This window comes from Phoenix dactylifera, chromosome 10 (assembly GCF_051530095.1).
Source record: "Phoenix dactylifera cultivar Ajwa chromosome 10, Ajwa_hap1_PhDact_Kaust_v1.1, whole genome shotgun sequence".
Classification (NCBI taxonomy): Eukaryota; Viridiplantae; Streptophyta; class Magnoliopsida; order Arecales; family Arecaceae; genus Phoenix; species Phoenix dactylifera.
In genome coordinates, this window is record NC_143199.1 from 25,278,678 (window position 1) to 25,292,735 (window position 14,058).

General features: G+C 41.1%; 2 protein-coding genes across 2 annotated transcripts; one reads left to right on the top strand and one right to left on the bottom strand.

Annotated features, from left to right (window-relative positions):
* Positions 1-6,011: 6,011 nt before the first annotated feature.
* LOC120104427 (trihelix transcription factor GT-3b-like) lies at positions 6,012-7,731 on the bottom strand. The gene is made up of 2 exons (XM_039115582.3): positions 7,309-7,731; positions 6,012-6,794 (listed from the first exon to the last, which is right to left on the bottom strand). Exons 1-2 carry the CDS (start codon positions 7,636-7,638, stop codon positions 6,225-6,227), a joined length of 900 nt encoding a protein of 299 aa, XP_038971510.3. The 5' UTR covers positions 7,639-7,731; the 3' UTR covers positions 6,012-6,224.
* A 3,891-nt stretch (positions 7,732-11,622) lies between these two features.
* On the top strand, positions 11,623-13,961 carry LOC103717386 (uncharacterized). The gene has a single exon (XM_008805747.5). It carries the CDS (start codon positions 12,900-12,902, stop codon positions 13,644-13,646), a length of 747 nt encoding a protein of 248 aa, XP_008803969.1. The 5' UTR covers positions 11,623-12,899; the 3' UTR covers positions 13,647-13,961.
* Positions 13,962-14,058: the final 97 nt, after the last annotated feature.

A 14,058-nucleotide genomic window follows, 5' to 3' on the forward strand; every position in this document is an offset into this window, starting at 1 on the left:
TAAAGAAAGATGGTTTCATTTTTTTTTTTTTCTCATCAAGTCTCTCCATCTATCATTTTTCTTATCAAGCCGTCTATCCCATTCGTAAAGTCTTTCTTCTTCTCCTAAGTTTTTTTTTTCCTCCTCCTCCTCCAAACCTCTCTTTAATTTCTAGGATTTTTGCACCTAAAAGTTCATAAAATCTAAAAAATGATATATATATATATATATATTTTTTTTTTTCTTATGTTAGATAAAGTTAGAAAACTATGTACCAGTGCTAATCAACATTATGTTCTGAAAACTATGTATTGATTTATCTAAAAATGTATATTGACTTGCTAGATTACTAATTTACTTAGTGTATATCATCTAGCTATATAGTGTATACTGATAAAAAGTAAATTCTGAAATTGTGTATCGATTTACCTGAAGATATATAATACATCACTTCTGGATGTGTATCAAATAAGCTTATAGTATATATTATGAAGTCAACGAGTGTGTTTTATTAATCATGTAATGTGGATTGGTGAATACAATATCTTAAAAATTATGTATTAATTTACTTAGAGATGTATATTGGGTTGCATGCGTTCATGGTGAGGCAGCTGGTCAACATCGCTCACAGTTTAGAATTCACTGATCCAATGGGCGGGGTGGTTGCGGTCTAATAAATCCACCTACTTTTCGGTAGTTTGACCAATAATTGAGGGCTCAACCATCGTACCAACATTCAATAATTTTCCTAGCAGGACAAAGGATGAGGCACAAGAAGTTTCGTGCAATTTAAACGTTGTTAAATAATCACACTTTTATCCCACCTTGCAACCTCGCCGAGGGAACGTGTTTGATGACATGGTTGGGCCTTGCATTATTTTTCTTTTTCCATTGGTTCTGCCATTTTTTAAAATTCACGGTCGCAAGAATGTTGAAAAAAAAGGTTTCAATCTCATATTCTCAGTGTCATTACTATTTGAAAAGTATTCTTAAAACATGTGAAAAGAAGCATGAAGTTTTATGATTATCCAAATATTGGTATTAATTTTTATTTGATACGTGAAGTATATAAATTTTGGCACTTCTAACTAGTGCTTTTTTTTCATTCCTCTATATCAAAAGGAACTAATTATATATTTATTTTACTATAGTTGGAAGTGATCATATTGTAGTGGGATGAGGAAAAAAAAAAGTAGAACTTTTGCCCGTGTCTTATATTTAGCCCTCAGCACGAGGTTTCTTAGGCAAAGTCATTCGTGTTTAATAATAGGGTACGTGGGAAAACTTTTAGAAGAACAAGGCCATTTAAATATTGCATGGGTCTGAGCTGAGGTCTGCTAAGCTTAGCCCATGGCTGAAACCCCAAGGGCCCAACTCATACCCAACCAAAAGTAGACCACTTGTACCTAGTCCCAATCTGACTCGTTAGATGAACGACCGAGCCAGGCTTAGAATGGGTGAAGTGAAAAAAAAAAAAAATCAAATCAAATCATATCTTGGCTCATTGGCCTACTTTATGATATATACTAGTATCCAAGTGTATCAGTCTCCACTAAGAAAAACCCCTATCAGTCTCTATGGTAGGATTTTTTGAAAATATTAACAGAAGTTTTAGTTTTCTTATTATATCGGTTTGCTTTACAAAGCTTACATAGACATTTGCTTTATGCTAGATAGAGCATAATGACTGAAAGACTTCAAAACTAAGGGATTTGGATTCTCGGAGTCCAGTATCCGCACCATAGTTCCTAAGCTAAGATTTTTCTTGTTTTTTTTTTTCCCTAAGGTCTCTTGTTTATCCCCTGGAGCTTGCACCAATATGTTGCATTTTCTAGGAGTGTTCAGGAAAAAGACTCTACAAATCATTCGCATGTATTATCAATATGTGGCTATAGCTCTGGCGAGAAGAGTTTGATATCACTTCTAAGGCATGGTCATGGAGCTTCGACTGCAATCAGCTTAGACTGTCATCATGTTGCAACCGTGCACGAACTCGATGCTCCGCAAATAATGCACTTGCTTCAGACCTCTTGTATCCATTAAGATCATACATAGAATGGCTGGAATCAGCCAAAATATGCTTGATGTAGTACACAGTCCACGAACAAATATGGCCATCAAGAGATCAAAGCTTTCATAGAGAGTTTTGATCAAACGTGTAATATTGCCATTAGGTAAGCAACGGATTCCACTTGCCCTATGCTACTCGGGTCAAAGTGTAAGCTAGTGATGCCTTTGGCAGCTGGACTTTCGCCATCTAAGGTGTAGCATTCCACCGCCAAACCAAGATTTGCTTTATTAGGTATCAGACGGGAATAAATAGAACACCTTTCAATAATATCAATACAGTCATATGGATCATAAATGCATGAATGCGATGGACCAAAAAATCTGCGGTTCTTAATGGAATAGGTAACCAAGCTACTTTGCCATGAAGAATTGAATAAAGGGCTCGCTTTGACCGTTAGAAGTAGGTGACCCATTCTATCTTCTTTTATGGTGGGGTGCATCTTGGATGGCCTAAATCCCGAATCGAGATGGCCTAACCTAGTAAAGGCATAACTCGAAACCATGCTTAGCCTTTTTCACTAAATTGACTGGAGCAAAAAGTCTACCTATTACTGGATGATCACTATCAATTCACTAGCATATCATGTAGTTTGCATGGAAGGGGTGCACTGAATGGACAATCTAGGATGAAGAAGTAGTTCCATGGGTTTGCAGTTGATAAAATGCTGTGGGGATTGCAATCACGAAAGAAATGCCAAAGCCCCTTTGGCCTTATATGATTGTAAGTGGTCTGAAAATATGTTTCGCATCATATGTTGGTCCACCATAAGTCCTGAGGTTTGCATGGAACCTTAGATTTGTCAACAACCTTGTAAGCAGGATTAGTAGCAGGCTCATCAATACAGCCAAATGCCATTGGCCCAAGTGTCAGTTGGCCGAGCAAGTTCAGATCGATTAAAATGGAAACAATTTTGATTCACATCCTAATTGAATGTGCCCTAGTGTGTGATGCTAGAAATGAGCTTTTGTTTTTTTAGAGATTCTTCAAGAATAAAGGTATGTTTAATGACTTTGCAAAATACTATTTTTTTGTATTTTTTTAGAATAACTTGGAAGTTTGGACGAGAAACATGTATGTTGAAATGCCTTTACAAATAATCTTGACTAATATTTTATTTGATAAAAAAAATATATTTTAGTTAATTTTTTTTCCTATTTCTTTGTATCTCTATTTTTCCTCTTTTGCTGAATTAGACACTTGGATACATGTCTAAATTAGATTCTCATGTTAGACACTTGAGCCAAGTATCTGCAAACTTGTGCAGCATGGAACCTAAACGAATTGAATAGTTGCCTTTCAAATTATAAAGACCTAGCACACAACTTATCAACTTTTTCTACAGAGTGCAAGCACAAATGATATGCTATGAAACAGAGTAGTTCAAGGTCCACAGATGAATGCATCTTGTGTTTGTTCAACCGAAAAAAAGAAGAAGCATATTTATGTTCATCTTTCCCCTGCAAATTCTTTGATGTACGCATAACTAAGAATGTACCTAAAATCTTCCATGACTGTATGGCTCAATTTTAACTTTTGTTTGCCTCTCGTATCTCTCCTTTTGATTTGTCTTAAGCAGAACCAGAAACAATTCGATACTTGCGTCAATAGTAACTCACCATGCAGGAGGTACGCACCTACAAAGTTAGATACAAAACACACCTAAACTGAAAATTGTAAATACTTTACTGAAATTCTTAAGAGTTGCAAAAGTATACAGTGTGTTGTATATGTTGGCAGGATCGTATAGAGTCCATCTTGGAGAGTCTCTTAAGGGGAGTGGTTGATTCCATTGTTAGATGGCAGAAAAGATACAGGTTCACAGGTTCACAGAAGGATGGAGATTAGAAAGTGATGATGCCAAGTTAGACATTTGGCTGGCTTTGTTAAGGTGGAACATTAAGACTGATATTTCATGAATATAGGATAGTGAAATGCCATATCAATGACTAATGGATGAAATCAGAAACTCACTCTTCCTGAAAGAAGTTTGGATTCTTTGATATACTTGGATCACAAGTAGATAACATTGCAAGTCATTTGTTGGAGCAGTGGTTGTTATGTTAAGGGGAAGTAGGTGACCCATTCTATCTTCTTTTATGGTGGGGTGCATCTTGGATGGCCTAAATCCCGAATCGAGATGGCCTAACCTAGTAAAGGCATAACTCGAAACCATGCTTAGCCTTTTTCACTAAATTGACTGGAGCAAAAAGTCTACCTATTACTGGATGATCACTATCAATTCACTAGCATATCATGTAGTTTGCATGGAAGGGGTGCACTGAATGGACAATCTAGGATGAAGAAGTAGTTCCATGGGTTTGCAGTTGATAAAATGCTGTGGGGATTGCAATCACGAAAGAAATGCCAAAGCCCCTTTGGCCTTATATGATTGTAAGTGGTCTGAAAATATGTTTCGCATCATATGTTGGTCCACCATAAGTCCTGAGGTTTGCATGGAACCTTAGATTTGTCAACAACCTTGTAAGCAGGATTAGTAGCAGGCTCATCAATACAGCCAAATGCCATTGGCCCAAGTGTCAGTTGGCCGAGCAAGTTCAGATCGATTAAAATGGAAACAATTTTGATTCACATCCTAATTGAATGTGCCCTAGTGTGTGATGCTAGAAATGAGCTTTTGTTTTTTTAGAGATTCTTCAAGAATAAAGGTATGTTTAATGACTTTGCAAAATACTATTTTTTTGTATTTTTTTAGAATAACTTGGAAGTTTGGACGAGAAACATGTATGTTGAAATGCCTTTACAAATAATCTTGACTAATATTTTATTTGATAAAAAAAATATATTTTAGTTAATTTTTTTTCCTATTTCTTTGTATCTCTATTTTTCCTCTTTTGCTGAATTAGACACTTGGATACATGTCTAAATTAGATTCTCATGTTAGACACTTGAGCCAAGTATCTGCAAACTTGTGCAGCATGGAACCTAAACGAATTGAATAGTTGCCTTTCAAATTATAAAGACCTAGCACACAACTTATCAACTTTTTCTACAGAGTGCAAGCACAAATGATATGCTATGAAACAGAGTAGTTCAAGGTCCACAGATGAATGCATCTTGTGTTTGTTCAACCGAAAAAAAGAAGAAGCATATTTATGTTCATCTTTCCCCTGCAAATTCTTTGATGTACGCATAACTAAGAATGTACCTAAAATCTTCCATGACTGTATGGCTCAATTTTAACTTTTGTTTGCCTCTCGTATCTCTCCTTTTGATTTGTCTTAAGCAGAACCAGAAACAATTCGATACTTGCGTCAATAGTAACTCACCATGCAGGAGGTACGCACCTACAAAGTTAGATACAAAACACACCTAAACTGAAAATTGTAAATACTTTACTGAAATTCTTAAGAGTTGCAAAAGTATACAGTGTGTTGTATATGTTGGCAGGATCGTATAGAGTCCATCTTGGAGAGTCTCTTAAGGGGAGTGGTTGATTCCATTGTTAGATGGCAGAAAAGATACAGGTTCACAGGTTCACAGAAGGATGGAGATTAGAAAGTGATGATGCCAAGTTAGACATTTGGCTGGCTTTGTTAAGGTGGAACATTAAGACTGATATTTCATGAATATAGGATAGTGAAATGCCATATCAATGACTAATGGATGAAATCAGAAACTCACTCTTCCTGAAAGAAGTTTGGATTCTTTGATATACTTGGATCACAAGTAGATAACATTGCAAGTCATTTGTTGGAGCAGTGGTTGTTATGTTTTCTCCTTTTCTTTCTTCTTGGTTCACAAGGGGAAGTCCCAGGTATCAAGATTATCAAAAACTTCCAAAGAGTTTTAAGTCAGCAGGGATTAAGGAATCCCAAAATATTCTACAGGCAGTTTAAGTCCCAAAATTGGAGATTCATAACCAGGATTTTATGCAAATTCTGTGTTAGATCCACATAAACTGACATGCAAGTCCAGAAGAATGACACAAGACAAGAGGCTATTACATGTAAAATCAATTCATTTCCAATCAAAAGTATTCGAAAACAAGAAAAAAATAAACTTCCCACCTATGCTATGCTATGTGTATAAGCATAAAAATCCATACAAATGATCCTGTGCACAAGCCTGAACTTCCTCAAGAACAACTTGTGAAACTCCAAGCCCCAGACAAATACAGAGACCAAGCAAACAGTACCAACAATCCCAGCCACCCTCAGAAGTCATCCTGAATGAGCTTGTTCAGCAGGGTGGTAAGGAGTGCATCCCTCTTCTCGGCCCGGCTCTCTTCCCTCATCCTCCTCTGCTCCTCCCTCTCCCGCCGTGCCTGCTCCAGCATCAGCCTCTCTTTCTCCAGCTTCTCCATCGACTGCCGCCACTCCTGCTCGAAGGCCCGGCGCTCCTGGGCCCTCCTCTCCATCACCTCCCTCCACTGGACCTCGACGCGCTGCTGCTGCTGAAGGAACTCCTGCAGCAGCTCATGGATGCTGCTCGATGCCTTTGTCCGCTGCTGCTGCTGCTGTGCCCCTTTATCAGCCTTCTTCTTTCTGCTCTTCGAGGGGTGCTCGCCATCGCTGTCCTCATCATCCTCATCATCATCCTCAGAGAATTCACCGGAGGATCGGTCTGCGCCGAGCCTCTTCAGTTTCTTCTTCGAGGGGGAGGCGCTGGATTCAGACTCCAGGAGGAGGCGCTGCATGTTTCTTGCCCGCTCCATGAATACGGCATGAAGCTCTTCGAAGAATGGGCATTGCCTGCCATTTTCTGGATCAGCTGTCTCTGTATCCTGGGGAAGCAAGCCCAGGAACAAGTAAATCCTTTCATATCAGAATTCAAAAGGGAAGAACATCCATCAGTACACAAAAGTTCTACAAAAAGTTCAAGTAAATCCAATAAACTGAGACCAACTCCGAATCCTAAATGAAAAAAAAAAAAATCTTTTTTTTTGGTAACAATGAGCGTTTTCTTTGCCTAGAGATCATTATTCCTGGAAAGCAGACTAATCTTTATTCTGGCCCTTTTCCAAAGTCCTGCTCTGAAATCTCAACATTGTAATAGTCAAATTGGAAAAAATATTAAGAAAGTTGTTTGGCGATGCCCCATCGCCTCATTTGCCGATTGCTCCTCCGGTCCAATAATTTACCCTTCCAGAAACTCGATTCTAATCTTCAAGAAGAAGAACATTGCTCGATTTCTATTGGAAGACATTGAAGGAAACCAATCTTAACCTAATAGTCTAATATCCAATGGATGGCAAGCGCATAAACAAATGGAAAATTTTGCAAGAAAGAAAGACAAACCTTGTAGCGATTGACGAGGTTCTTCCACTTGCACTTGCACTGGTCGGGGGTGCGGCGGTAGCCCCTCTCCCTCATCCGGGCGGCCACCGCCTCCCAGAGGGTCTTGTTCCACCGCGCGACCGTCAAATCCCGCTCCAGATCCCCCCTGAAACCGATCAGCTCCCTCGTCTCCTGCTCGCTCCACTGTACCTGCGCCACCCTCTCCTCCTTCCCCATCCTTATCTGCTGCTGCTGCTGCCAAGATCTGTTCATCTGCGGCGGCATCATCGCCATCCGCCCGCCCATGGCATCCCCATCCCCTCCTCCTCCTCCTCCTCCTCCTCCCATCATCTCCCTGCGCCTCCAAAATACCTTGGCCTCGAAGCTTTCTTCTCTCCTATTGCTATCTTCCACTTCTCGTAATTAGGAGAGTTTCAATTGGGACATTGCTTCGACCATGGTTCTCGTATCTATATACCTGAGGAGGACCTGTCGGATTCTAGAAGAAGTAGACGGTCATTGTATAAAATTACAAAAATACCATTACCGTTTCTTGTTATTATAATTTACGGATTATCTAATATGTGTCGTCTCATCTGTTCTTTCAATGAAAAGGACCCTGCAAGGACTTAAAGGAAATAAAAAAAATCATAACCAATTGTGACGTATTTGTTGAAATTTTGGTCGCCTTTTCTGATGCACGTCTCATCCACCAAGAATGGTGTTTTCATGCTATGGCCTACTGTTGATTTAGGCATGTTTAAAGGTAGGAAGGAGGATGGATTAGTTGAAGCACAATCCAAATTGCTTCTCAATATTCTTATCACTATCATGAATTGAGTTGAATATAAGTAAATTTATGTTTACTGTTTAGGATTCAATCTAACTTACATATCTACAAAAGAGAGATAGTATTTGTTATTATTTTTTTTTTCTTTTAATACTTGAACCATTGTCAAACTTGGCTAGAAGCTGTTACCAAATGGTCTTCTCTTCTTATCCTTCCTAACAAGTTTGTGGCTCGAATAGTTGATTATCATATTAAACAAACATACAACCATTTCTTACGCACATGCATTTAAATAATAATAATAATAATAATAATAATAATAATAATAATGGTAAATGTAGCTCTTGCAAGCGCTATTTCCTATAGCAAATAAATCATATGAACTTATGTTAAATCTAAATGTACTTCGGAGACTTCTTTCATATTTTCTTATATGCTCATATGTATTTCTATTTTACAAAAATAAGATATAATGGTTAGCATGCGGCAAATGTGACAAAGAAAAAGTCTATTTAAGTATAACAATCAAATCTTTGTGTTAATGCGATTATACATGTACTTCATGAACATAAGTTCATATCAACAAGCATGATTTTCATTAAAAATAAATATATTTATTTTTTTTTCTTTCTTTTTTTTTAGAAAATTAACTAGCTTCTATCATTCAATTGAGATTTGAAATAATGAATGTATCAAAAATTGAACTGAAACTCTTTATTTTATCAAACTAGCATGGAAAGCAACCAGGGCAGGTCCAGTTGGTGGAATTAAATAAATCAAACTACAAATCACCCAAAGAAAAACATTATAACAAGCAAAGCTTTTTCTCTCCTTGGGTGGGAGCGGCGGATGAACAAATTTAGCATATTAGTCCGCAAGGAAGTGATAGTTTCACCTAACAGCTTATATCATCAAAAATGACTCCTAGAAAATAATAATAATAATAATAATAATAAATATAGGGGCATTTTGGGTAGTTTACTGACAGTTGTATTTTTGCGACTTTTTGTCCGGTTCCACACCAGGGAAACCGCGTCGTCCGAAGCGGTGTGAACGCCCGCTTCCGACGTGGGAATGCGGGTGCGAACACGGAACAAGGTGAGAAGCGGAAGTTTGGAAACGAAGACTCGTATGTTTGGTGCGGAAGGCTCGGTGAAATTGCGGCTTTAAACGCCAGGATTTGAAGGTCGGTAATCTGCCAAAATATAGAGAAGGATTCATTCGACCAAGACTGACCGAGCTCTTTGGTCGCATTTTTATTTGATAAATTGGATAATTTAAATTAAATCAAAAAAAATACATTCGTAGAGTCTGAAAATAAAATATTAGAAAATTATATAGAAAGATCTGTTGAGAAATTGCATAGAGTAAATTTTGTGTGATTCGTCACTACCATCCAGTCAGTAGCACTATTAACTTCTTTATGAATATACGAAATCTCAATAGATAGTGGTAATCGTGCTACTCTTCAGAAATCCTGTAGAAGTGGATGAATTTTGTCAAATTAGAAAGGCATATGATAACTGTCATAGAATTAGTATTTAAATAAATCTGTGAAGTATGTAGTATGTAGATACGCAACTCAGCCATTGGAACTATGGTATCAAATACCCTAACACCACTTGCCGTCGTAAAAGTACCACTGGCATTTCGGATGACAAAATCTGTTTCACACGGATCACCTCTTTCTAACATACTGTCATCAAAATTGATCTTGAGGAAGTAGAGGATATTTGTAGCATCTGATTTGGTTTGGATCTTTTACAGTGCATGTATTGTACTGCAACATGCTTGGATAGGTGACACATTGCCCATCCCCCAATCGTCCTAAACTTGGATGGCATGCCAAATAATGCAGGTTCGAAGATGAGCAACATCCATTCGTCTCCAAGATGTCCAACATGTCATCTGTCCAAGTGCAAAACATGCACTATTTAGGATCCCAACTCGCATCTAACCATTCACAGGCTAGTGGTTTCATTCATCATATCGATGGGCTTTTAAGTCAAAAGCAGCTCCCAACTCCAAGCATGTTTTGGGCCAAGCCCCTAGAATGAGTTTCTCCTTTCTTTGTTATTTTTAATTATATGATATGTGTGTCTAATTAATTTTGTTAAGTTTCATACATGTATTTATATTGAATGGAGGAAAAAACTAAACAGAGTTTACATGCATATCATAGGCACAGACTGTAGGGATGACAGACGAGCTTTCTATCCATAACAGGCTGGGTGATTCTAGTACAGTCCGTTTTTAGCTCGGTCCCAATATATCTCCTCTCTAATACCATAGTCCTCGTTGCTCTGTTGAGGGCGATGGAGCGTCTCATTCCGAGCTTCCTCTAGAGTCCGCGTGGGGGGGGGGGGGGGGGGGAGGGAGAGGCATGCACTTGCTTGCTTGGGATGTGATCTGTCAGCCGACGAGTATTGGGGGCCTCGGGATCTACTCCTTGCTTGAGCAGCACGAGGTACTTACCACCAGACATGCAGCCAAGTTTACTCTGGAGCCAGACAGTCTGTGGGGATCGTTGATGAGGGCCAAGTATAGGGAGCCGATAGGGACTTCTGTCTTTCACGCCAGCCGCTGCAGCTTATTCATTTGGAGGGAGATCTGCACACGGGGCCCGGAGTCTAGAGGCGACCAGTTGGAAGGTTGGTGATGGGCGGCTAGTGGATATCCCTGAGGATAGGTGGTTGGCAGTGATGCCGCTCAGTGAGTGGCCGACCTTCCTCGACTCGGTGCAGCTGGCGAGATGCAGAGTTAGGGATCTCCTTATCCCAGGGGAGTGGAGGTGGGATGCAGATCTCGTGCGAGAGGTTTTTGGAGAGGCACTAGCTAAGCGAGTTCTGGTTGTGTCGATCATTACCGAAGAGAGGGTTGATAGGAGGGTCTGGAGCAGTTTTGGCAGACCAAGGGTGCACGCCCATGACCTTCGAGGGCTTGCAGCAAGGGCCTTGGTACGGCTGATTGAGGGACCTTGGATCTGGCGAGTGCGCATACACCCTCACGTCGCCTTATTCATTTGGAAGGTAGCTTAGGGGTGTCTGCCGATTGATGGTGTGCTGGCAAGTAGGGGATGAGGATCCCCCTATGTGCGGGTCCTGCCCTACAACGGAGGAGACCATTTGCCATGCCCTCTTTTGCTGTTCACGTGTGTCCTAGGTCTGGCGGAGCGCCGGGATCGTCTTTGACGGCGAGCGGGGTAGGTCCCTGGTGGAGGTGTTTCTCTTGCGGCTGTGGGCATCTGTGAGGAGGCATGACATAGTGGAGTGGGGAACCCGATTTTCTTATCTGGCTTACCATACTTGGCTAGATAGAAATGCTCGGATCTTCAAGGATAGGTGGCTACGCCCGAGACTGGTGGCGGCCAGAGCCCTACTCCATGTGTCGGAGTTCACCAACAGTGTTACATCCAATTCCCCTGAGATGGCTAGGGACATCTAGGTCTCCTATCCAGTTGATTCAGCGACCAGATTTGTTTATGTTTCCTAGGAACCCCTACCCTTTTGCTTTCTTAAGGTGAATTTTGATGACAATGTTGTTGAGTAAGGTGAGAAGGGGTGTGGCCTTCATCATCAAGGATCACCATTCTAGGTTTGTGGCGGCTGGCGATCGACGGATCTTTGACACCTCTATCACTAGGCGGAGCTACGGGTGGCGTGAGAGGGGATTTTCTTCGCGAGGCGCGCTCTGGGGGCGGAGTATATACACCTGGAGGGCGACTCGATTGCGATAATCGAAGAGATTTGTGGATGACCCTCCGAGTTGGGTAGACACTTCCTGCTCTACGATATTTGGTGGATGGCAAGGGACTGCAGATCCTTCAGGGCACGCATGTGTATCGCAAGGCCAACTCAGCTGCTAACTAGGTGGCATCTTACGCAGTGCAACACACTGAATATTTTATTTGGATGAACCAGATGGATGTTCCTCACCCGCTGGGCCAACTTCTTTTTTCTTATTTTTTTGGCTGTACTCATCTATATTTGGTGTGAGGAGCCGATGTACCAAAAATAAAAAAAGAACAAACAAACTTTAGGATAAACATGGAGAAGTATGCAAGCAAGAATAAGAAAAAATTATAGCAACATCCCCTCAATTTTAAATGTGTCCTAGAAGCACTTTCCCAACTTTAAAAAGTTCCAAACTTATATCTCAAGTTTTCAAATCATTCTAAAGTAATCCTTCAAATCCTCCACCAAGCCAGCCCTACTAGCCTAATGGCGAAAATATCCTCAACCTCTTCGGACATCCACGAATATTGACTGTATAGATGGAGTTGAGACTTGAGAGTGCTATGAGATCTAGGGTAACTTTTGACTATGGATATAAATGGATGAATGAAAAAATTTAGTTCGCTACGAGACCTGATTAGATTACCTAGATATGCATGACATCGTTGGATATATCCTGAGATATTGTCTTGGTTGCTACCTTTCTTACTTTCTTGAAACAAATTTTACAATTAATATCTTCAAATATATATTTTTTAAAACCTTGGATTAATGATGCTCGATGTGTCAGGATCCTTCTAAACTCCATGCGGTTCGTCCGTTTAAGCTAAAATCGCACCTACCCTTTCAACCATGAAAAAGGAAAGCCATCCCAAATGCCAACGGTCAAAAGCGCAGCCAATAGAAAGCAGCATGCCGTGGCGATGACAGCGGAGCCGTTTGTTCCTTCCTCCTTTATTCCTCTAAGAAAAAGACGGCATAGCCGTTTGACATAAAGGAAGAACGAACCCAAAACGCTCCTCTGCTGCTGTCCCTTTCCCCAATCCTTCTCCCACCCCAAACCCTACTCCCCTTCCCCACTCTCCCCCATGGCCTCATACCTCTCCCACCTCGCCTCCCCAGAGCGCGACGCCGTCGATGCCATCGTCTCCCAGGCCATCGATCTCTGCACTCTCGAGCAGGTCGCAGCCCTCAACACCTCCCACCTCTCCGACTCCTCTCTCCTCCCCGGCGACCTCGAATCCCGCTTCCGAAAGCTCAAATCTTTCCCCGGAGCCAATCCCCAGCATCCGCAGCAGCAGTCGAGAATCCCTCCTCGACACCTCGATCAAGGGAAGGAGAACATACCCCGAAGCTTGAACCGTTGCGAGAGCGTCCCCAACCCATCAATCGATTCCGGCGAGCCAGAGGAGAAGAAGCCGCCCGAAGAAGCCGAGACCTCTTCTTCTCCTCCCCCGAAACCAGAGGCCGAGAAGGATTCAAAAAAGCCGGAGCCAGCAACTGGGTTTGCCTCGTCGCCTTCGATATCACTCGCTTCTCCGAGAGACTCTCCGTCGCCGCCGCGGGGAAGGTGCTGCTTCGTGTTGTCGCCGAAGAGGGTGCAGCGGAGAAAGGGGAAGAGTGGGGATTGGGGCAGGAGCGACGACCTTCTCTCGGACATGGGCACGTTCTCGATGAAGGAGCAGCGGCGGAAGCTGAAGAAGGCGCTCAAGGAGCAGGAGAAGGCGAGCCGGGAGGCGGAGAAGATGGTGGAGTTGGTCAAGCACGCGTCGGCGAGGATGAATGTGGCCGCCATCGATGAGTTGCTGAGCGACGACGAAGAAGAGCTCAAGTGAATGGGTCCGGCGTCTCATGAGATACCAGCTAGTTTTCCTTCTTTTGGCAGTAGAGAACCTGGGAAAAATGTTCAGTTTCCTTCTATATATAGCATGCGTCCCCTTCTATGTTAGCTTTGTAATACCATAAATACACATATATACTGCAAATTTTTGTTTTCTTAGAGCGAGCAAGGATATGATGAAACATAAATCATCATATTGATGTTCCTGCTATGAGAGTTTTGATAGCATCGAGAGCTTAATTGTATTAAATCTTGGTATTGCTCAAAAGAAGAAGAAGAAAAGATTATCAGATTTTGGTATTGAATATCACCATAGTGATTTTGTTTCATATATCTCTTAATTTTCAGGCTGCTTAATAATTTGACAATTTTCTACCAATTCTTGCAGAGCAAGCACTGAAAAAAAT

What these genes read in the sequence shown, in the direction of transcription:
- LOC103717386 (XM_008805747.5), top strand. Translation starts at nt 12,900, where the DNA reads ATGGCCTCATACCTCTCCCACCTCGCCTCCCCAGAGCGCGACGCCGTC.
- LOC120104427 (XM_039115582.3), bottom strand. Translation starts at nt 7,638, where the DNA reads ATGATGGGAGGAGGAGGAGGAGGAGGAGGAGGGGATGGGGATGCCATG. An exon ending in ACCTCGTCAATCGCTACAAG is followed by an intron (nt 6,795 to 7,308) that starts GTTTGTCTTTCT and finishes TTGCTTCCCCAG; the next exon opens with GATACAGAGACAGCTGATCC.